Genomic DNA, 22767 nt, shown 5'->3' on the forward strand with positions numbered 1-22767 from the left:
GCATTTAAGATATGTAAGTCCGGTTTGGTCAGTTTTGGTAGTTTTAAGCCTGACAGAAAATTCTCAAAAGTCTCCTGATCAAATGGGGGACGAAGTTCTGGGGTTAAGCAATTGTAAAGTTTAGCATAACCAAAGAGTCATGGTTTGTGGGCAGTGGGTGGGGGTCCCATCGGATTGTTTAAGGTGATCCGGAAAGGAATGGAGTTGCCTAGGGTTGAGCCTGGAGACTAACATTCTATGTGGTTTGTTGGAGAACTCGTAGAACTTTTGCTTAGCCAATAGGAGGGATTTGTCTATAGCTGACATCTCCAGGCACTTTAGCCTGTTTTGTAGCGAAGTTACTGTCCGTAGTCAAGCCACTGTGGGAGAGTGAACTAGGGAGCGCTCAGCTGTTTGCAGTTCGGCCAGTAAGGACGATTTCAGGAGGGCGCCATCCTTCTTTCTACGGGAGCTTACTAAAAATCATTGCCCACTGAAATACGCCTTGTGAGCTTCCCATAGAGTGGATGGACTAGAGACAGTGCCTACATTGAGCTGGAAGTATTGTGTCAGAGCGAGGGAAAGTACATCTTTAGTTTTAGGACCATTTAGCAGTGATTCATTAAGCCTCCGGTGATATTTCTTAGGGTACACAGTGGCGAGGGAAAGGTCTAGGGTCAGGTCCGACCAGGTGATGGGGCCTAAATCAGCTGACTCTGTGTTGGGTAGGAGGGGGGGCCATCACGAAAAAGTAGTCAAGTCTAGAGAACATTGTGAGGAGGAGAATGAAAATTGTTTGCTAGTTGGGTATTTAATCCACCAGGTGTCAAACAGGTGGTGGGCATGTGTCAATTTGCGAAAGGGTGAGGATAAAGATTGTGCTGGGAGGGGTAGTTTAGTGTGGAATAGGGATCTCCTATCTCATGTAGGGGAGAGAATGGCATTGAAGTCTCCACCGATCACCGTAAAGGGCCCTGAGACGCATTGGAGCTGTTCAAATGCCTCGGTTAAGAATTTGATCTGACCTGAGTTAGGTGCATACACATTTATAAATGTAATGTGACAAGACATATAAACACAATGCATTATTATGTAGCGACCGTGTGGGTCTAGATGCATGGACTTGATCTGGAAAGGGCAAGAGCATCTAATCAGTACTGCAACGCCAGCCTTACCAGATGAGTCAGACGCCATGTGAGAGATCGGAAAATATTTGGATGCAAATTTAAAGGAACCTCCAGTGCGGAAGTGGGTTTCCTGAATCAGGATCACATCCGCACCACTCCTTCAAAGCCAGCCATCATTTTTTGATGGAGTTCAGGCCTTTCACATTGTATGACAACAGCTTCAGAGCCATACCAAGGTAGTAGAATTTAGCCAGTGTAGATATAGTGGAACAGGTAGCTTCCCAACAGTGGGATTATAGGTTAATAGCCTTATATTAATGAACATACCTACTGTACTGTGGAAAACATTAGAAAAATGGCAAAGGTAAAAAAAAGAAAGAAAAAAGTGAACATAAAAACAGAAAAAAAAAGTTAAAAAAAAAGTCCTGAGGATGTGTAGCTGCAAAATAACAAGGCTGGGTTGGCCTAAAAAAAGTTGACCTAATAACGTGTGTAGGTCTGAATAAGACAGTGACTTAGGAGTAGGGATGGGGTTTATGTTCGGGTCGACTCGAACATTGGCTGTTTGCCCGTTCGCCGAATAGCGAACAATTTGAGGTGTTTGCGGCAAATTTAAAAGCCGCGGAACACCCTTTAAAATGATATGGGAGAAATCAAAAGTGATCATTTTAAAGGTAAATATGCAAGTTATTGTCATAAAAAGTGTTTGGGGACCTGGGTCCTGCCCCAGGGGACATGTATCAATGCAAAAAAAGTTTTAAAAACGGACGTCTTTTTTGGGAGCAGTGATTGCAATAATGCTTAAAGTGAAACAATAAAAGTGTAATATTCCTTTAAATTTTGTACCTAAGGGGTGTCTATAGTATGCCTGTAAAGTGGCACATGTATCCCGTGTTTAGAACAGTCTGAAAGCAAAATGACATTTCTAAAGGAAAAAAAAGTAATTTAAAACTACTCGCGGCTATATTGAATTGTCGGTCTGGCAATACACATAAAAGTTCATTGATAAAAACGGCATGGGATTCCCCCACAGGGGAACATCGAACCAAAATTTTTTAAAAAAATGCGTGGGGTTCCCCTCAAATTCCATACCAGGCCCTTTAGGTCTGGTATGGATATTAAGGGGAACCCCACGCCAAAATTAAAAGAAAAAAATGGCGTGGGGGTCCTCCTCAAAATCCATACCAGACCCTCAAGGTCTGGTATGGATTTTAAGGGGAACCCCGTGCCAAAATTTAAAAACAATGGCGTGGGATCCCCCAAAAAATCCATATCAGACCCTTATGCGAGCATGCAACCTGTCAGGCCACAGGAAAAGAGGGAGGGAACGAGAGAGTGCCCCCCCTCCTAAACCGTACCAGGCCACATGCCCTCAACATTGGGAGGGTGCTTTGGGGTAGCCCCCCAAAGCACCTTGTCCCGATGTTGATGGAGAGAAGGGCCTCATCTCCACAACCCTTGCCCAGTGGTTTTGGGGGTCTGCAGTGAGGGGCTTTAACAAGGGAACCCGAAGATCCTGCTCCCCCTGTTTGAAATAGTAACGGGTACATTGTACCCATACCATTTCACAAAAAAAGTGTGAAAATGGTAAAAAAAAAAAACACACACCATGGGAGAAGTCCTTTATTAAAAAATAAAAAATAAAACTGCCCCACGTAGTCCATTCACCTCCACCGACGGATCAAAAAAAAATAAAGAAGATCTGCCTCCATGAGAGGCACACACCATATGACGTGTCCTTGCAGGTGACAGCTCTTTTAAAACTGTGGGCGGGACCACACGGTATCATCGCCGGGTGGCCCTGCCCCCTCTGTTGCTACAGGGGAAGCCATAGGGATGTCCCCGTGCGTCAGAGGGGGGCGAACCTGGTGGTCCCGCCCCCTCTGACACTACGGGGAAGCCATAGGATTGTCCCTGTGTGTCAGAGGGGGTGGGGTCACCTGGTGATGACACCGTGTGGCCCTGCCCACAGTTTTAAAAGAGCTGTCACCTGCGAGGATGCGTCATGTGGCGTGAATGGACTACGTGGGACAGTTTTTTTTTTTTTTAATAAAGGACTTCTCCCACGGTGTGTGTTGTTTTTTTACCATTTTTACCCTTTTTTTGTGAATTGGTACTGGTACAATGTACCCGTTGCCATTTCAAACAGGGGGGCCTGGGATCTGGGGTCTGGGGATCCCCTTGTTAAAGGGTGCTTCCAGATTCCGATAAGCCCCCCGCCCTCAGACCCCCACAACCACCAGGCAAGGGTTGTGGGGATGAGGCCTTTCTCCCGATCAACACAGGGACAAGGTGCTTTGGGGGGCTACTCCAAAGCCCCCTCCCAATGTTAAGAGCATGTGGCCTGGTACGGTTCAGGAGGGGGGGCGCTCTCTCATCCCCCCTCTTTTCCTGCGGCCTGCCAGGTTGCATGCTAGGATAAGGGTCTGGTATGGATTTTTGGGGGGACCCCACGCCATTTAAAAAAAAAAAATTGGTGCGAGGTTCTCCTTAAAATCCATACCAGACATGAAGGGCCTGGTATGGATTTTGAGGGGGACCCCCACGTCATTTTTTTAAAAAATTTTGGCACAGGGTTCCCCTTAATATCCATACCAGACCTGAAGGGCCTGGTATGGAATTTGGGGGACCCCCAGGCATTTTTTTTTATTTTGGTTATATTTGGTTTGGGGTTCCCCTGTGGGGGAATCCCATGCCATTTTTATCAATTAACTTTTATGTGTATTGCCGGACCGACAATTCATTATAGCCGAGAGTAGTTTTAAATGATTTTTTTCCTTTAGAAATGTAATTTCGCTGTCAGACTGTTCTAAACACGGGAAACATGCGCCCCTTTACAGGCATACTATAGACACCCCCCAGGTACGAAATTTAAAGGAATATTACACTTTTATTGTTGCATTATTAAAATCACTGCTCCTGAAAAAACGGCCGTTTTAAAAAAAATATTTAGCATTGATCCATGTCCCCTGCGGTAGGACCCAGGTCCCCAAACACTTTTTAAGACAATACCATGCATATAAGACTTTAAAATTAGCACTTTTTCATGTCCCATAGACTTTAATGGTGTTCATGTGTTCGAACAAATTTTTTGCCTGTTAGCATGTTCTGGTGCGAACAGAACGGGGGGTTGTTCGGCCCATCCCTACTTAGGAGTCCTCGGCCACAGCCAGAGGACAAATGGGGGAGCAAGGCAGACTCCAATTGTGAGAACCGTGCTGCTCCATTAGTGGTGTTAACAGGCAAAAGACTCCATAGAGAGCCTTATATAGAGAATCAGATATTCTTACAGAAGGAGATAGAAAACAACAATGCAAAACAACCCGATGGCAGAAGAGGGCAAAAAAAAATAAACAGAGCAGTTAATCTTTCATCGTTGGCAACAAGGTGAATCAGAACAAATCATATTGTGAGAAGGGGTTGCGGGGGTCTGTGATCCCAAGGAAAGAAAAACCTCCTGAATGACGACTCAAGGGGGATTCAGGTAGGATGCCTAGGCTGTTGAGGTGTGAAGTAAGCCTTCGATCTTTTCCTCGCACTGGGGCCCAGATCGGTGATGGGGCTGTAGGAAGTCGGGGTGTAGTAGGCATTGGTTGCCCTTCATCCACCGGTAATGGTGGTAGGCCCAGGTTTTTGAGGAAAGAATCTCTTTCTTGCAGATCCCGGAGGGTATGTTGGGTGCCATCTTTTGTTGCACTAAGGCGGAACAGAAAGCCCCAGAAGTAAGGAATCTTGTGTAGTTGAAGGTGAGAGGTGATGGGACGAAGTGAGCGCCTTTTAGCCAGGTTGATTGGAGAGAGGTAATCATTTAAATTACGTCCCCTTTATAATCAATATAGGATCGGTTGCAGGTAGCCAGGGTCAGCGCCTCTTTTCTCTCATAATAGTGGAACCATACCATTATGTCAGAGACCCGTGGGCCCGATCAAGGCGCCAGTCTATGTCCACTATGTCAGGAGCAAGGTGGTTAAACAGGCCTAATAAGTACGGTTGTATCATCCACATTTTCTGAGACCCCGCAAATCCTGAGGTTTTGGCGCCTTTCTCTGTTTTCCAGGTCTTCTTGCTGAAGTTGTAGCAGGGACACAGAGTTTTTAAGAGAGGCATTTTCCTCTTTCAGGGCCTGAACATACTGTAATGTCTCATCAAACTTGGTTTCCAAAGTTGCTGTGTGCTCACCAAGCTGGTCAATCTCTCCTCTGAGTTCCCTGGAAATCTTCCCCACCCCTTGGGCTATTTCCCTTGTGAGCTGCTGTGCTAGAGCCTGTAGTTTGACATCGAGCAGTTCAGGGGTTAAAACGGACTGAGAGGGTGAAGGGAGATGTGGGGAGTTATCGTCCGGCTTGCTGGGAGTTATCGTCCGCCATCAGGGTGCTAACGTACTCCTCCGGGTCTCCTTGTGTAATCGAGACTGGGAAATGAGGCCTAGTGAAGTAGCAGTCCATTGTGATTACAGGCCACGGTGCTTGCATGGTCCGTTAGTAAGGTTGTTGGTCCCCGATCTTTACCATGGGATACTAGGAGGCTCTGGGGGTCTGAATGTCTTGCCCCCGTGGTGAATGTATGCCTATGGAGCTGTGCAGGGGTCACAGAGAGCAGAGCAGGTCCGGAGCTCACGGATCACACGTCCACCATCTTGAAGAGCCGCGCATGTGCCCCCTCTCACAACTGTTTTTTGGCTAAGTAGACAGTTTAATGTTACAGTCATACTAGTATGTTTTTTTCAAAACCATCTTTTTGAAGGTAAAGAACAGGTTACAGTTTCCTTAATATTAGTCTACCTTTGAATTATGTATATTACCATTTGCCACAAAGCCCACGTGTCAGGCTAAAAACTGATGTCAACGATACAGTGCATTTACATTTAAGGAGATAAAAATAATTTTGAGTATGGTGGTGGATATTAGTAGATGGAATTACAGTAAAAGATTTTGGGTGGATTTTGAGCATATTAACAAAAAGTCAGTTTGGTATTAATCTAAACAAGAAATGTTGCCAGGCATGTCTTTAGTAACTGTGTTTCCTTACTATTTATTGCTTTTTGTTTTTCAGATTCAATCTGTACAATTACAGGTAATACTGATTACATATTTTGATGTGCATATTTAGAGTATGTGTTTAAATACCGTATTTATCGGCGTATAACACATGCCGGCATATAACACGCACCCCAAGTTTAGGAGGGAATTTTAAGGAACAAAACTTTTAAGGAAAAACAATGCCCATCAATGCAGCCTTATCAGTGTCCATCTGCATGCTTGTCCAGTGTCATTTGCAGCCTTGCCAGTGTCATTTGCAGCCTTGACAGTGTCATTTGCAGCCTTGTCAGTGACATTTGTAGCCTTATCAGTGTCCACCTGCAGCCTTGCAGCCTTGTCAGTGTCCATCTGTAGCCTTGCCCAGGCTGCAGCTAAACTGCAGTGTCACTGCAGTTTGAAAATGGCGCCGCCGGCACTGAGATACACAGAGCCGGCTCTTCCCGGCTCTTCTCGGCTCCTCTTGTAGTCCCGCCCAGACTGGGCGTGACTGTGAGCGGAGCCAAGCGCCGCCCATATACATACATAGCCGAGTGTACTCGGCTAGGTTCGGCTAGCTCCACTCACAGTCACACCTAGTCCCTGTGTTATGTCCATCATAGGGCGGGACTGGGCGTGACTGTGAGCGGAGCTAGCCGAGCCTAACCGAGTACACTCAGCTATGTATGTATATCGGCGGCCGTCCCTCTCCGCTCACAAACAGCGGGGGGGGATCGGCGCATAACACGCACCCGCGATTTTCTCCTGATTTTAAGGGGAAAAAAGTGCGTGTTATATGCCGATAAATACGGTAAATTGTTCTACAGGTTTTTTTTTAACTAAATGAGATAGGTAGTAGGTAAATTTCTGAGTTGTCGAGCTATCTAAAGATGGTCTTTTGAGATACTATAGCTCTTATTTAGAATAATTTGATACATGCAGTTGTGTTAATAACAGTATTCTATCATTTTGCTTTCAGGATCCAGGAAAGAATCGGATTGGCCAGTGGTTAAATGTGACAGTCAATCAGGGATTGGCTGAGCTTTCCCTTCCACTTTCCTCTGAGCCTCTGCTGGGGGAATACACCATCCGGGTGAAGGACACAGTCCATCACTTTAATGTGGAAGAATATGGTGAAGAACTACTCTTTGGGGTTGATTTACTAAAATATAGAATACAAACTCTGGTGCAGCTCTGCATAGAAACCAATCAGCTTTCAGTTTTGTTTTTTTTTTGTCATAGCTTAAAGTAGAACTAAAATCAAAACTTATTTTTTTATTTGGGATAGAGCAAGGGAGGATTATAACCCTGTCAGATTTTTCTTCGCCATCTATGTCCCATTGCAGAGATTTCCCTTCACTTCCTGTCCCATAACCAAACAGGAAGTGAGAGGAAATCCCTCCAAATTAAGGTAAATACTTGGGGACCCCCAGGTCATCAGGACTAGTGTCCCTATTGGAAGATTTCCCCTCTATTACTTTTCTAGGGACAACCCAAAATTTTTTTTTCCTTTCGCATTTAATTATAAATGGTAAACAGGACAAACTGACACAGGCACAGACAGCAATAAAAACTGGCAAGCATTCTAATCCCTCTCCACTCTATCCAAAACTAAAAAAAAAAAAAAGTTTTGCCTTTAGTTATACATTAATTGAACAAGCAAAAGGTAAGAAACTGATTGTCTATCATGCACAACTGCACCAGATATTGCTCTATCAAATTTTAAAATAAACCCCTTTGTTTACTGTATATTTCTATATGTATTCCTAGGTCTGTACTGAAATTATTTGTTTTTTTGTCACCACAGTCCTCCCAAAATATGAAGTAACGCTCCAGTTTCCCAAGGTTGTTCCCTTCAACAGTGAAACTGTACCAGTTAAACTATGTGGCAGGTGAAGCATACAAAATGTTAGCTGGATTATGGCATGATTCATATTATTTTACTGTAAACTGATCTTAAGCTTAGTGAAATTAAAATTTTGTGCAATGAAACTTGCCCAACACACATGGAATGAGGAGTGCTATTTGTATGAAATAGACATGCGCAATTTGTTTAGTTTGACAAATTTGTACATTTGGAAATATCAGAATTTTCAAATTTCCAGACTTCGGAAATTTTCTAACTTTTGCAAATTCGAAAATTCGGAAATTCGACCTTTTAGTAATTCGGAAAATTACAAAATTCGGAAATTCATATATACAAAAATAAGGATGAAAATTCAAAAGAACGAAAATCCGTAAACTCAAAAATTCGAAAATCTGAAATAATAACTAACTGTTAAATTATAGGTATTGGAATTTCATTTCAAATTTGGCTGTTAGTGAACGTAACAAATACAAATGTATCCAAAGTTATGAATTATCCGAAATAAAAAATGCCGTATCTAAACGAATTGAACGTAATGAATTAATAATAATAAATAACAACAATAATAATAAAAACTTTATAATAATACCATTATTATTTATTATGAATTGGTTCCGTTCCATTTGTTTAGATGCGGCATCCGTTATTTCGGATAATTCGTAACTTCAGATAAATTTGTATTTGTTACGTTCACTAACAGACAAATTTGAAAGGAAATTCCAATACCTATAATTTAATAGCTAACTATTATTAGTTAGTTAGTTATTCTTTCAAATTTTTGGATTTTCTTTCTTATTTTCGGATTTTCTAATTTTCAAATTTTCTAATTTTCTAATTTCCAAATTTACAAATTTACAATTTTTTTGAATTTACGAGTTTTCAAATTTACGAATTGCAATCATAACGAATGACCCAAAAAAACCTGAAAAAACAAAACAAAAAAAACCACGAATGAAACAAAAATGAAAACGAACACATTTTTCGGCAGTGCACATGTCTACCTATTATTATTATTATTATTATTATACAGGATTTAATTAGCTCCAACAGTTTGTGCAGCACTTTAAATTGTAAAGGGAGATATTACAGTTACAATACAGTAAAAAAAACAAGAACGTTACCAAGGCCATACTCGTGAGAGCTTACACATGGGCTGAAAATCATCCGAAAACAGTTGGTTCAGAAGTTACCGGCTGACTTTTAGCCTGGCTCATTCCAACGACCGGCTTCTGACGAGCGAGCATCCTGGAAAACCAGCAGATGTTCAGCATCTGATCACTGGCTGTGATTGCCGACCGGTGTCTGTTCTGGCGTGGGGGGGCACTCCCACTGTCAGAACACAATAGCACAGCGGGGATATTGCTGTACTAACATTGCATAGTTAGTACAGAAACCTCCTTTTTTCTTTCAGCCCACTGGGATGACAGAAAAAAAAACTGTCTGTATGTACCAGGCTTTACTCTCCCCTTTTTAAATGAATACAATATACTATTTTACCTGTCCTTGACTAATGGTAAACAACAGATACTTAAAGTCTATGGAATGTTTCCTCAGGTACACCTATGGAAAGCCAGTATTGGGAGATTATAGGATTGAGATATGCCGTAGAAGAAGAATCAGATATCATCCGCTCGTGTTGCGCGTCATTCAATTCACTGAGCCCCTTAATATCTGTGTAAACTACACTGGAAAGGTAAATTATTAGAAGAGACAATAATGAGCTTATCAATTTATATACTTTCTACTTTTTCTTTTTTTTGCATTTAAATCCCTTTGGATGCAAAAGGAGTACTCATAATTCCTTGATTTTGTTGGCTTCTTACATGAAACTAATATCTTAGCAATGCTGAATATGGTTGCATACTATAAGTGACGACCTGCTCATTAGGGGCGCCGCCCCCGTAATCCATGCCCCCAGCCTCTAATCTCCATGCAGGGTGTCGGACACATGGATTTCAATGGATTTTTTTGTTTTGTTTTTGTTTTTAGAAGCACGTGATTGGCTTCAATTGGCTTCAAAAAGGGTGGGCTCGGTGCGCAGAGCCCAGCCACTTGTGTGACATTAGCAAATTAATATTAGCTAATGCCTTCCTGCTTCTCCTCCCGGCCAATCAGGAAGTGGGTCCTGAGAACCGATTGCCCAGGAGTCTTAGGACTCCCAGCCAATCAGGTCTCAGGACCCAGGTCTCAGGACCCACTTCCCGTTCGGCCGGGAAGAGAAGCAATGGCCCTGGCTTTGCTCTTCCCTCCGTAACCTCCTCCCCATGCCTCTCTGCATAAGTTTAAGGCCATGGATCACCGCCTTCCTGATCGATTGAGTGTCGGAGGGGGGGAAGGGGTAGTGTGAGTGGGGGGGCAGGTTTTTTTGCTGCCCTCCCCAAAAAAAAAATGTGGGCACCAGCTGCCATTAATTACTATTAAAACTGTATCATTAGCAGTCTACATGACTCACTGCATCTTCTTTTCAGCTGGATCATTCGGGATGTACCACACACCAGATAAAGTCTGAAGTTTTCAGTTTAACAAGAAGTGACTTGAGCCTGAGCTTGGAGGGATCCGCCTACATCACAGAACAGGGTACAGGTAAGTCTGGGTAAGGTAGGCCTGCATAGCTCCCAACTGTCCCTGATTTCGAGGGACTGTCCCCGATTTCGAACAAAGTCCCTCTGTCCCTCTTTCCTCCTCATTTGTCCCTCATTTTTGTCTGATCTATATAGTTCTATATAAAATGCACTTTTTATCTTTCAAAGAGTGTTTCCCAGTGCTAAACCTTCCATCCAAAATCTAAATTGCTGCATGTGTAAATTTCAAAAGGCAATATAAAGGAATAGTAGTGATAAAAAAAAAGCCCTTGTGGGTTTAACTAATCTTTTTTTTAAGTTAATTCTCCTTTAAGAGGGCGTGGCGGGGGGCGTGTCTTATGCCTACATGCTTTTCCCTCATTCCCATCTCAAAAAGTTGGGAGGTATGGGCCTGGTATACACTAGTAGAATTTAATCTGACATTTTATGTTGTAAGAAAGTTAATTTGTTTTTCTAATCACTAGTGGGACCAAATTGAGGTTTGTTTTCAGCCACAGTGACAAGAAATTTCAAATGAGCAGGGTGAAATTTATTTTTTTACAAATTTCTAACAGTGTATGTGGGCTTTGTTCAGTAAAGTCCATTCATTCCAAAATTGAACGTTAAAAGCAAACAAGACCTTGAACTATTTTTGAATGACATTCAAATGTACTGAGAGTGAGAATTTTCATAGCAGTCACGACCCCCAGTATCAATCTGGTCAGTTGGCTGAATAATTTAACCCCTTGAAGACCAGGCCTTTTTCTGACATTTGTTGCTTGCAAGTTAAAATCAGTATTTTTGTTGTTAGAAAATTACTTAGAACCACCAAACTTTTTTTTTTTTGCATTATTTTATATTACACTGTATTTGCCCAGTGGTCTTGCAAAAGCAGTTTTTAAAGAAAAAATACACTTTAATTAAAGAGGAAGTAAACCCTTTACTTTTTCTTTTTAAATATTATCATCCAGCAATGTATTTAGAAGTCTTGCATATAAAAAGATTACTAAAACGAGGTTAGTAAATACCTTTTTTTGCTCTTATAAATTTTCTCTTCTTCTGGGAATCGGCCGTGCCATCTTTACTATTGATTGCTGGCTCTTGTGTGGACATCATTTCCGCCCTTCCTTTCCTCCCCTGTGTAAATCTTGCACATGTGCGATCGCGTGTAAACCAAGCCTCTATCCAGGAAGGTGAGGAGGAGTGCACAGTATCGCGAGGCTTCTTCGTTCTTCGTCGTTCTCAGTGAAAGGAAATAAGCTGACACGCTGTGGATAGTGAAACAACACACATGGCGTGCGATTAAAGAAGCTATGGACTGGGCATGTGCCGGTGACATCGTCACAGATTGCAGGACGGATTTTGAGGAAACTGCTAGAGTAAGTGAAATGTCACAGGCAGCGATCAGCTGCCTGTTCTATGCAGATTATAATGAGCTGAAGTGAAAGTGGAGAGTTTACAAACACTTTAATAAAAAAACAAAAAAACAATACAGTAAAGTTAGATCAATTTTTTTTTGTATAATGTGAAAGATGATGTTATGCCGAGCAAATAGATACCTAACATGTCACGCTTTAAGATTGCGCATGCTCGTGGAATGATGACAATCCACAGTACTTAAAAATCTCCATAGGCGTCGCTTTACAATTTTTTAACAGGTTACCAGTTTAGAGTTACAGAGGAGATCTATATTGCTCTCACTCTAATGCCCCATACACACGGTCGGATTTTCTGACGTAAAATGTGTGATAGGACCTTGTTGTCGGAAATTCCGACCGTGTGTAGACTCCATCACACATTTTCCATCGGATTTTCCGACACACAAAGTTTGAGAGCAGGCTATAAAATTTTCCGACAACAAAATCCGTTGTCGGAAATTCCGATCGTGTATACACAAATCCGACGGACAAAGTGCCACGCATGCTCAGAATAAATAAAGAGATGAAAGCTATTGGCCACTGCCCCGTTTATAGTCCCGACGTACGTGTTTTACGTCACCGCGTTTAGAACGATTGGATTTTCAGACAACTTTCTGTGACCGTGTGTATACAAGACAAGTTTGAGCCAACATCCGTCGGAAAAAATCTTAGGATTTTGTTGTCGGAATGTCCGAACAAAGTCCGACCGTGTGTATGGCGCATAACAATCATGGCAATACCTCACAAGTGTGGTTTGAACACTGTTTATATTTGCGGTTATGACTTACGTATGTGTTCACTTCTTTTTTTCTTATTTATTTTACTTTTTATTTTTTATTTTTACACTGTCCTTTTCATTTTTTTTTTTTTTTTGACCACTTTTATTGCTGTCACAAAGAATGTAAACATCCCTTGTGACAGTAAAAGGAACCGACAGGTACTCTTTATGGAGGGATCTGGGGTCTATAAGATTATAAACCTCTAAAGTCTATAAACCTCTCCTCTACACTTGAAAACATTCAAAACACCAAGATCGGAGTTTTTGAATACTTTCACATTTTTAAAACTGGTGTCTTTAAGACTCCAGTAAACCGGAAGTGACGTTGTGACACCGATTCGGGGTTACTACATCCGAGGCCCATCAAAGCCGGGTTTGTTTGGGTCGCTCAGGTCTTCTGGTGGGACAGGAGAGCCCGGCGGTGTGGTGGAAGGCAGCGGGAGGGGGAGGGATATCCCCTCACAATGCTTGTAAAACCAGCCGGCAGTTGTTATTACAAGAAAGCCAATCGTTGGTTTTAAAAAATGGTACAGCTGCAGACATGATTCTGGTACAACCACTTGAAGCAAAATAATGTACAGGTACGTGATTTTGTGGCAAGTGGTTAAAAGTGATCCTAGCGGCTATTTAGCCACTGTATCACTTTTGCATGGAGCGTAAGGTGGTCCCCTGCCTCCTTTCCCTACCTTCCCATGCTCTGAATCAAGTACGAGACGGAGGCGCTCGTTCTGGTAAAACTAGCGTTTGTAATGGAGATAGCACATTTGTCACGGTGCAAATTTTTAAATCCTTTAATGCAGCGCATTCTCTTCTTCTTTATAATGCTTGAAGAATGAAGTTGTTTTGCTGCTGATGTTCACACAGAGTTCTGACAAACTGATTTCTTTATTATTTTTCGTGATCTCCTGAATTAGTTTTTTTATTTTTTTTTGTCAGATCTCCAGAATAATTTTTTTGTTTTAGTTTTTATAGTGATTTTTTTTTTATTGGTGTTTTTTTTTTTATCAATATCTCCTGTTTTTTTAATTTATTTTTTTTAGTGATCTCACTAATCTTTTTTTGGTTTTGTGTGTCAAGTTACCACAACACCATTATTATCCTGTATTTTTTAACCTCAAGGAGGTTGGTTTGTGTTGGTGTCCCTTGTTAATTTGACATTGTATTTTGGAAATGTACCTGCCTACTCACAAACAAGCTGCCCTTTTTGAAGTAAAACACATAGGCAAGTATTTCTGAAAATCAAATAGCCATTTATTCTGGGTCATAACAAAATAAAGAGGAAGGCAATGCTGGGGAAACTGCTGAAATTGGCGAAGCCTTTGGACCCCAGGGCACACATCAACTATTTGCCAGCCAAAATTGGTGGCCTACTTCCAGTTCTGGCGCCGCATGGAGTAGCTGCTCCTCTCTGCAACTCCCGCATTACGGACCAAATCTGCCTATAAAATCTACCTAGAGCCTCCTCATCCACCCTCAGCTACCTCCGGGTGACATCCGACAACCTATGGACTGGTTTGTGGAGAAAACCAGCTCCCACACGCAAATGGCCCAGATGACCTCGCCGACCCAGCCGCAAATTGAGGCCCCGGTCTCGGCCTACATGGAGCCATACACAGGCTCACAGATAGCGGAGATGGAGGTAAGCGGCTGCACTGCCACTCATACCTCCCTACATGCCTCCTCGGCTCAGCCATAACCTTCCCATGTCTCCTCTCCACAAGCCTCCCTCACACAGGCCTTCTCCCCACAATCCTCCGCTCCACAGCATAATGGGGATCACAGCACAGAGTGCATAGCGCAGGCTGTGGCAGCCCTCCTGTCCCCTATGATCTCTGCCTCAGTGGAAAAGGCAGTAAACGGGGGGATGAAGCAAATAAAGGCCCAGCTAGGAGAACACACCACTAGGCTGAACGAGCTGGAACACCGCCTATCCAGCATGGAAGAGGAGATGTACCAGGCCCAGGCCACAGAACAAGCACAGGACATGACAAATCAGTATATTATCCAAAAACTCGACGATTTGGAAAACAGATCCAGAAGGAGCAACCTGTGATTCATGGGTATACCTGAATCCCTACAAGCACCTGCTCTATCTGAATTTTGCTCACAACGCAAAATGTTTTATGTTTCTTATCAGGTTTCCCCCCTGACATATCCTCCCCTCTCCTCTCCCTTTCCTCTGGGGCTCATGCAAACCTCCATACCTCTCTCCTCCACATTCCCATCATGACAACAATATCCTACTTCCTGATATAGCTGTGACTTTATCACACCACTTACACAGTGACAAATCTAGTATATCGGCCCATATCTCTCTCATGACCCCCCCAATATGAAAATAGTCTCCTGGAATGTAAAAGGTCTCCGACATCTCAAACGAATCAAAACTGACATAGCCTTACTTCAGGAATCTCACTTACTAACCCCAAACTTTCATTGCACGAAGAAACTTTGGGTAGGCACTGTCTGTGGCTCGTATGCGGTTGGACACAAAACGGATGTTCTCCTGCTGATACACAAAAACCTCTCCTGCACAGTCTTGTCTGTGTAATCAGACAACCAGGCAAGTTTTATCACAGCACATATCCAAATAGGCTCCAAGGAGCTAGTGATATCAAATGTCTACGCTTCCAATAGCCCAGGCAGACAGCTCTACACTGAATACTGTCTTAGCAACTCACACCTCCCCCATTTGGTTGGAGGAGATTTTAACGATATCATCCATCAGACGGATTACAGATCATCCCCCAAGCGCCCTAAACCTAACACAAGGATAGACTATTTCTTTGGCTCAGACAACCTGCTCCCCATGCTCCACAGTGCTGACATTCACGACATAACCATATCCAACCATGCCCCCATAGAGGTGACACTCGATAATCTTGACTTACCTCCACACCCAAAAATTTGGCCATTTCCTTGCTACTTACATAATAACACTGACTTCCAGCAGTTCATGTCCAAATCATGGTCTGAATACTCTTTGACCAACGCCCCCCACATAGATGATCCGAACCTCTTCTGGGATGCCAGCAAAGCATACCTCCAGGGTCGAATCATTTTCTATGCCACCTCCTTTAAAAGAAACACGTTAACAAAATACAAAGCAGCCAGTGCACGCTTACACCAGGCACAACACTCCATATACACCAAAGACTCCCCAGACGCCAGAAATGAATAGCAGGCAGCGAAAAGAGATTTCGATACCTGGGCAAACACCCTTGAACTAACCAAAAAGGTCCACTTAGACGCCACCCTCCACAAGTTCGGAAATAAAGCAGGCAAACTCTTAGCCAGGCTCTGCAAAGGTCCATTCCGCCTGACCCATATCACATATCTTCAAGATAACAAGGGAAACGTCCACTCCACACCACAGCAAATCAACAAGGTCATGCTTAAATTTTACTCAACACTTTACGCCCCAGACCCCATAGATAAACAAAAAGCACGCTCTTTCATCGAAAAAATAAACATGCCCAAAATTTCTCCATCACAACTAGAGGCCCTTAATGCTCCCATTTCCCTCTCCGAAATATCGACCGCCATCCGTAACTTAACCCTCTTCAAGGCCCCGGGTCCCGACGGATTTACTAGTGAATTTTACAAAACCCTACAAATTATCTTAGAACCCACTCTCCACCAAGTATACAATGGTATTTGGTCTGGTGGTACATACTTACAGTCGGGGAACCAGGGCATTATAAAATTACTATCCAAGAAGGGCAAAGACCCCTAGGACCCGGGCTCATATAGACCCATCTCACTTCTTAATCTAGATGTTAAAATTCTATCCAAGATCGTAGCTACTAGGTTAGCAGACATCATCCCCTCACTGATCCACCCCGCCCAATCTGGCTTTGTGAAAGGCAGAACCGCCACCTTTAACATACGCAAGGTCATGCTGGCCTTAGAGCATGCTAAACAGAACCCAGGCATGGACCATGCCATTATCATGTTAGATGCGGACAAAGGCTTTGATAATGTTAGTTTTGAATGGCTCTCCATGACCATGTCCACCATCTTATTAATACCATGTACAAGGCTCTGGCAGCTAGACTGGTGGCAGCAGGCCTTCTCTCAGATGAATTCCGCCTCCATAAGGGTACATGCCAAGGATGCCCCCTGCCCCAGCTCCTCTTTAACATCGCCCTAGAGCCCCTATCCAGGTATCTAACCTTAACAGCTCCCTTGTATGGCATTAAAGTTGCTCCCTCTTTGCTGATGACGTTCTTATATTCTCAGCCAACCCCCCATCAGATATGTCCACCATAAAAAAGGTATTTGACAAATTTCGTTCCTGCTCAGGCCTCCGCATTATCTATGGCAAAAGCGAAATCCTCCCCATAGGCACTCTCTGTAAACCACCTTGGGCCCAACACTCCATCTTTCCAGTCGCCAATTCACATATTACCTACTTGGGAATCAAAATAGGGAAACTTCCCTCCTCCTTATACCACCTCAATTACCCTCCTTTGATTTAAAAAATAACTCAAGAATTACCTATCTGGATGGATCTGCCCCTCTCACTCCTGGGAAGATGCCACCTGATAAAAATGGTCAGTTTTGCTAGATTATTATACCCATTGCAAACTATTTTGCTACTTCTTCATCACAAGGATGTGAAATTTCTCAATTCAGCCATATCAAAATTTCGATGGCAAAACAAAAGACCACGTATAACCTTCAAAAAACGATATCTTCCCAGACACGAAGGGGGCATCAGTCTCCCCCATATTAGAATCTATAATTTAGCATGTTTACTCAGAACTAGTCTGGACTGGATAACACAATCCTCCCGCTACTCTAACTATTCTTTGGAATCTGACATAACCCATCCATATTCATTAGTTGCCCTTCTCCACTGCAAATGGAAGTCAGTCCCCCCTCTTTACCAACACAACCTCCTGCTAAGAGATACAGCAATAGCATGGAGAGAAGCCAGGAAACAACTTAAGTTATCTCCTTTCATGTCAAGCCACCTTCCAATTCAGGGAAACCCTGTCTTCCCCCCGGGTTTGGAACATAAACCCTTCACCATCTGGGAACAAAAGGGCCTGACAAAATTCTCCTCCTTATGCAATACAGCGACGATGCGGCCATTACCCTTTGCCAACATAGCGGAAACCTTCTCACTACCCATAACGCATGCCTTCCCCTATGGCCAATGCATCAGCTTTATAAAGGACGCATGTAAAGGAGATAGCAAGAGGTTTCAGCTGAACATCACAGACCAAATGATCCTGGATGGCTCCTACAAAATCTTGGACATCTACAAATCTTTTCTCCATAAGACCTCTCTTCCTCTCACATCCTCCTCTGTCGACAACTGGCGGAAAGACTTCCGTGTCCCAAACCTAGTAGAAAAAAACACAGGCCTTAACACAGTACAAAAATTAACACCCAACGAAATTTGGAGAGAAACGCAATTGAAAATAGTCCACCGTGCATACATACCTTTCTTGTCCTCAAAAACAGATCAGAGCAAAGCCTTTTGCCCCCTCTGCAACCTACCAAAGCCATCTCTGACCCATCGCTTCAGAAACTGCTCCTATATCTCTACCTTCTGGGACCAGATATTATCCTACATCTTTGAAGTAAGCTTATTAAAACTACCAAAAGACCAGCTACTACTCATCTTTGGTCACTGGGACCCCAAATTGCTGCCTTGGTCCCAAACTACTAATACAGGACTCGCGGGAATCTCAAAAGATAACCCATCCCACAAAGACTGGTCTTTGATTTGTCTTTTAATTGCAAGAGGAACCATTTAGAAAAATTGGACTTCCCCTCACAGCCCCAATATCACCCAAATCAAACGAGAGCTCCTACATCTCCTAATCAAGGACGGTCTAAACACGGATTTCAAACAGGAAAAATCTAAAGCCCGCTTTTACTCCAAATGGCATCTATTCATGCTCTCAACTCTCTCTCAGGAGGAACTAGCCAATTTCAGCCAATTCTCGTTCTCATACTACGATACTTCCCCTCCAATCCATGGACTTCAGCTCAGACCATCAGCTTTGCCCTCATTCATTCATCACTAGCTATTCTATAGATATTGTAAAGCTTACCTCCACAATTGTCTATGCCTCAGCCATGCAGCCCCCCCCCCACGATGCCCTACTCTATTACCCCCCCTTCTTTTTTTGTTATCCTATTGGCTATTGGATTGCTATGATCTGTTTATTTTATGTTATTTAGCCCTCTCATCCTGGTATGTATGTGTATATCCCCTAGATAAACATATGTATGTACCTATTTTTTTTTCTCTGTAAAATGTCTTACAAAAGGTTGTGTACTATGTTTTACGCTTTCTAAATCTAAATAAAATCTTTTTGAAAAAAAAAAAAAAAAATTGGTGGCCTGAGCAGTCCATATAATAGTGAGCCCTATCAGGTCGAGGAGTCCAAGAGATCAGGAACAGCAGCAAATGACATATATGTCCCCAGGCTGTGGTCATACAACAGCCTGCATCTTTTGTCATACCAGACAAAACCCAGGCCATCACTCTCTTGTCTTCCTTCCACGCTTGCTTCCATGCTTGCTTCCAGGTTGTGGCTGTGGTGTTGGAGGTGGAGGAGGAGGTGGAAGATGATGGTCGAACTCACACAGGTGGGTTTTGGTTGTGAGTTGTCCCCTCAACCCCTTATTTAATGTGAGATAAATGGTTTTCTCACACAAGAGGCGTTGGCCCTCCTCCATGTCCTGAATTTTGCAGGCTGCCATGGAGGCAAAGGCCTCTTGAGGATTGAGGGGGGTTCTGAGGGCAGCATTAGCCTCCCTAATCAGCCTGAGCACTGCCTCCTCCACATTACTCCCCTTCCTGGCCCTTTTTTGTGGAAGGTGGAGGGGAGGAACCTGAGATTGTGTCAGGCTACTGGGCCCCGCCACCTCCTGGCTGACACTTACCCCGCCAGCTCCTGGTTGACACTTACGCCCACCTCCTCCTGGCTGCCACATTCCACAGCTTCCTCCTGGCTGAGGCTTTCCTGTGTATGAAAAAGGGACATAGTTTTATTTTTTTGGTCATCAGTCACACACAGTTTTCAGCTCATGACTGTTGCAAATTGAATGTTAACAAATAGAAAAGACTATAATTTTGACACCAGCATTTTTCATTCTTGTCCCAAACCTTTTTGGCCACTATTGTCTATTGATATATAAAACACTTTATTAAATCAACAATTAGTGATCAATAATAACCTCTATTTCACATCATTTATTTTACGACAAGAAATATGTAGAACAATGCTATACCTGGCTCAAGCTGGGCTCCTCCACTTCTTCCTGGCTGGAAGGCCCAGGTTGGATGTCGGAAGCCTCAGTTGGGGTGGAAGGAAGCGTGGAAGGTAGGGTTGAGAGGGATTCTCTGACTTCAGTCTGGTCTGCCAGAAAATGAAGTCTCTCATAGTACCACAGCCTGGGTACATAAATGTCATCTGCTGCTGCTCCTGATCTCATGGATTTCTGGACCTTAGTACGCTCACGATTATATGTACTCCTCAGGCCAATAATTTTTTTTTTAAATAGTTGATGTCTGCTGTGGGGACCTGCGGCTTCACCAACTTCAGCAGTTTCTCCAGCGCTACCTGCCTCATACATACAATGCACGTGTGTTACGCTTTATATACACTGCGCATGCATGAAACTCCGCCCGCCCCTGATGTTTGTTCTAGTGTATTCCCTGCCCCTTCTCTTTCGGTGCAGTGGGTAGAGAACATGGCGGAGACACAGCAGGTGTATGCAGAGGAGAGTAGCAACGACAAAAGCCCGGAGCCACAAACGTCCTGATCCCGGAGGAGATTTATGTCCTTTGTAGAGATGGTGGACATCTTGAAGAGAGACGACTATGATGGCAAGTATGGACCTTACCTAAACCCAAATGTGAGAAAGGCCAAGATCATGACTAAAGTTGTGAAGAGTCTGCACAGGAATTTTGGGGTAAGGCGATCCAAGGATCAACTGAGGAAATGCTGGTCAGACCTGAAATTGAGAGAGCATGATCAGTACAGAAAGATCAGGAAAGTAAAAAGTAAGTAGTTGTCGTGTGTTCCTATTATTATTATTATTATTATTATTATTATTATTACTTGCATGCTGCTCCATGTGCTTTTCTTTACTGTTCTACAGTTTAAAATGGCAACTTTCATGTTCATGGGCACAGTAATCGGTTGTAGCAAACATCATTCGTTCACCCACTTATAAGATGTTTTGGGCAGATGCAGGTTAACTTCATTTGTTCAGGCCTATTTGTATTAAAAGAAGTTTGTTGTCTAGATGGGTTTGTAACTAGCATGAAATGGAAAATTGATTCAGTGTAAGGAGAGGGCAGTCAGCAGCTGTTTACACATCTGTGTGTGTGGGACACCAGAGCAACTTTTTAGGGGGTCCCACACAGGTGCTCCAGTGGATACTAGGGGTGTCTCCAAGTGTGAAAATTGTACAAAAAAGTAAGTATTCCAGCTTTAGAAAGGAACTAAAAATTTCTTCAGCATGGAACTCTGCCAAGCAGACAATTGGAGACTTCCAAGCAATGTTTCATATTCCTATTTCTGCCCTCAAATATCAATGTTCTAAGTATACCTTTTTTTTATTCACATAGGGGAGAAAAGACTCAGGACATATGAAGACACAAGGGACCCCCCACCTCCTAATGAAGGGGAAGTCACCAAAACACAACCTAAGGATAAGGAGGGAGACATTTATGAAATGGGCGAAAAACTCACCACAACAGGTGAGTGTCTGAGACCACAGCTTCAGGTAATAGATGGATGCCTGCATATTTATAATACATGTTATGTTTTTTTATTTTTAGCTGATGTGGATGTTGTGGAAGAAGAATCTCATTTCACAAGTGAAAGTGCCCAGATCCTCATCGGGGAGATAATGGGGTGCAATCGTGATTTGGAAAATATAAAGGAAAACATCAATGATGTTCAACAAAAAATGAAGAACATCATTGATGTTTTAGGGAGAATCTAAAACACACAATAATTTTACAGTTTTATCATGTATTTTTGCTTTTTAAAAAAAAGTTTGAAAGTATTTTAAAAGCCACATTTTGAAGATGCACAAAGTGACTCAACATGTGCTATCTGCCATCACGGGAAATCAATGTATGCGTTTTGGGGATGCAACCCCTTCCTCGCAATTCAAGTAGCTGAGAGGAAGGGGTTGCATCCCTGAAACACGTCCATTGATCCCCCATGATGGGAGCTAGCACATGTTGACCTTAGGCATGGGATCAGGAGGGAAATCCTCATTTTGAATCCCAATTTGTGTGGATCTTCAAAATTTGGCTTTTACAGGGGTGAGATCACCCCATCTGATGAAGGCAAGATCAACACAGTTTGGACATACTAATGTCTAATATTGCCTTCACTTTATCAAAGTTCCTGAGTTGTGTATGCTATGTTTTGAAACATGCCTGTTTAACCAAAAATAGGCTATTTCTAATGTGACAAAAAAAGTTATACAACAAAGATGTTGGTTTGTTCAAGAACCCTTTTATAACGCACATGTGAATGTGCACAGAGTAAAATGTTTTCTACTCAACAATGTGTGGCTTCTTCTTTCAATGCACAACAGCAGTTTTTGGAGTAAGTTGGTGTTTACAGTGACAATGGGGGTTATTTACTAAAGGCAAATCCACTTTGCACTACAGTTGCACTTTCAGTGCAGTTTCAAATTGCATTGGCAATTGAATACAACATTCCTGGTCCCTGGTTCTTCTGAATCATCTGAGCGGTCATGTGATCACACACCTCGGAGTGTCTACCATTGAGGAGAGCGGCACGCTGTGACTTCATACCGAGCGTTGCTCCATGTTGACTGAGAGCCGCTCCATGCCAAGCAGTGAGACAGCAGACCATGAGAAAATCTCTAGCGACCGGAGTGGTGAGAGCCCGGCTGGACAGTCTCTTTCTCTTCCCATCCGTATACTACTAGTCTCTGTATCTGCTTGCCGTTTGCCCTCCCGCATGGAGGCATGGTTGACACATGAGAAACTGGTGAACTGTGAA

The 22767-nt window shown here is 43.0% G+C and overlaps 1 protein-coding gene across 1 annotated transcript in view; it reads left to right on the forward strand.

Annotated features, from left to right (window-relative positions):
* LOC141105652 (alpha-2-macroglobulin-like protein 1) overlaps positions 1-22767 on the forward strand; it is a 229058-nt gene that overhangs the window by 35972 nt on the left and 170319 nt on the right. The window contains exons 5-9 of the mRNA XM_073595628.1: positions 6159-6179; positions 7101-7254; positions 7929-8013; positions 9543-9681; positions 10457-10571. Of these exons, the coding sequence (XP_073451729.1) occupies positions 6159-6179; positions 7101-7254; positions 7929-8013; positions 9543-9681; positions 10457-10571 (514 nt within the window). The remainder of the gene's footprint in view (positions 1-6158; positions 6180-7100; positions 7255-7928; positions 8014-9542; positions 9682-10456; positions 10572-22767) is intronic.

Source organism: Aquarana catesbeiana, linkage group LG08 (assembly GCF_042186555.1).
Source record: "Aquarana catesbeiana isolate 2022-GZ linkage group LG08, ASM4218655v1, whole genome shotgun sequence".
Taxonomy (NCBI): domain Eukaryota; kingdom Metazoa; phylum Chordata; class Amphibia; order Anura; family Ranidae; genus Aquarana; species Aquarana catesbeiana.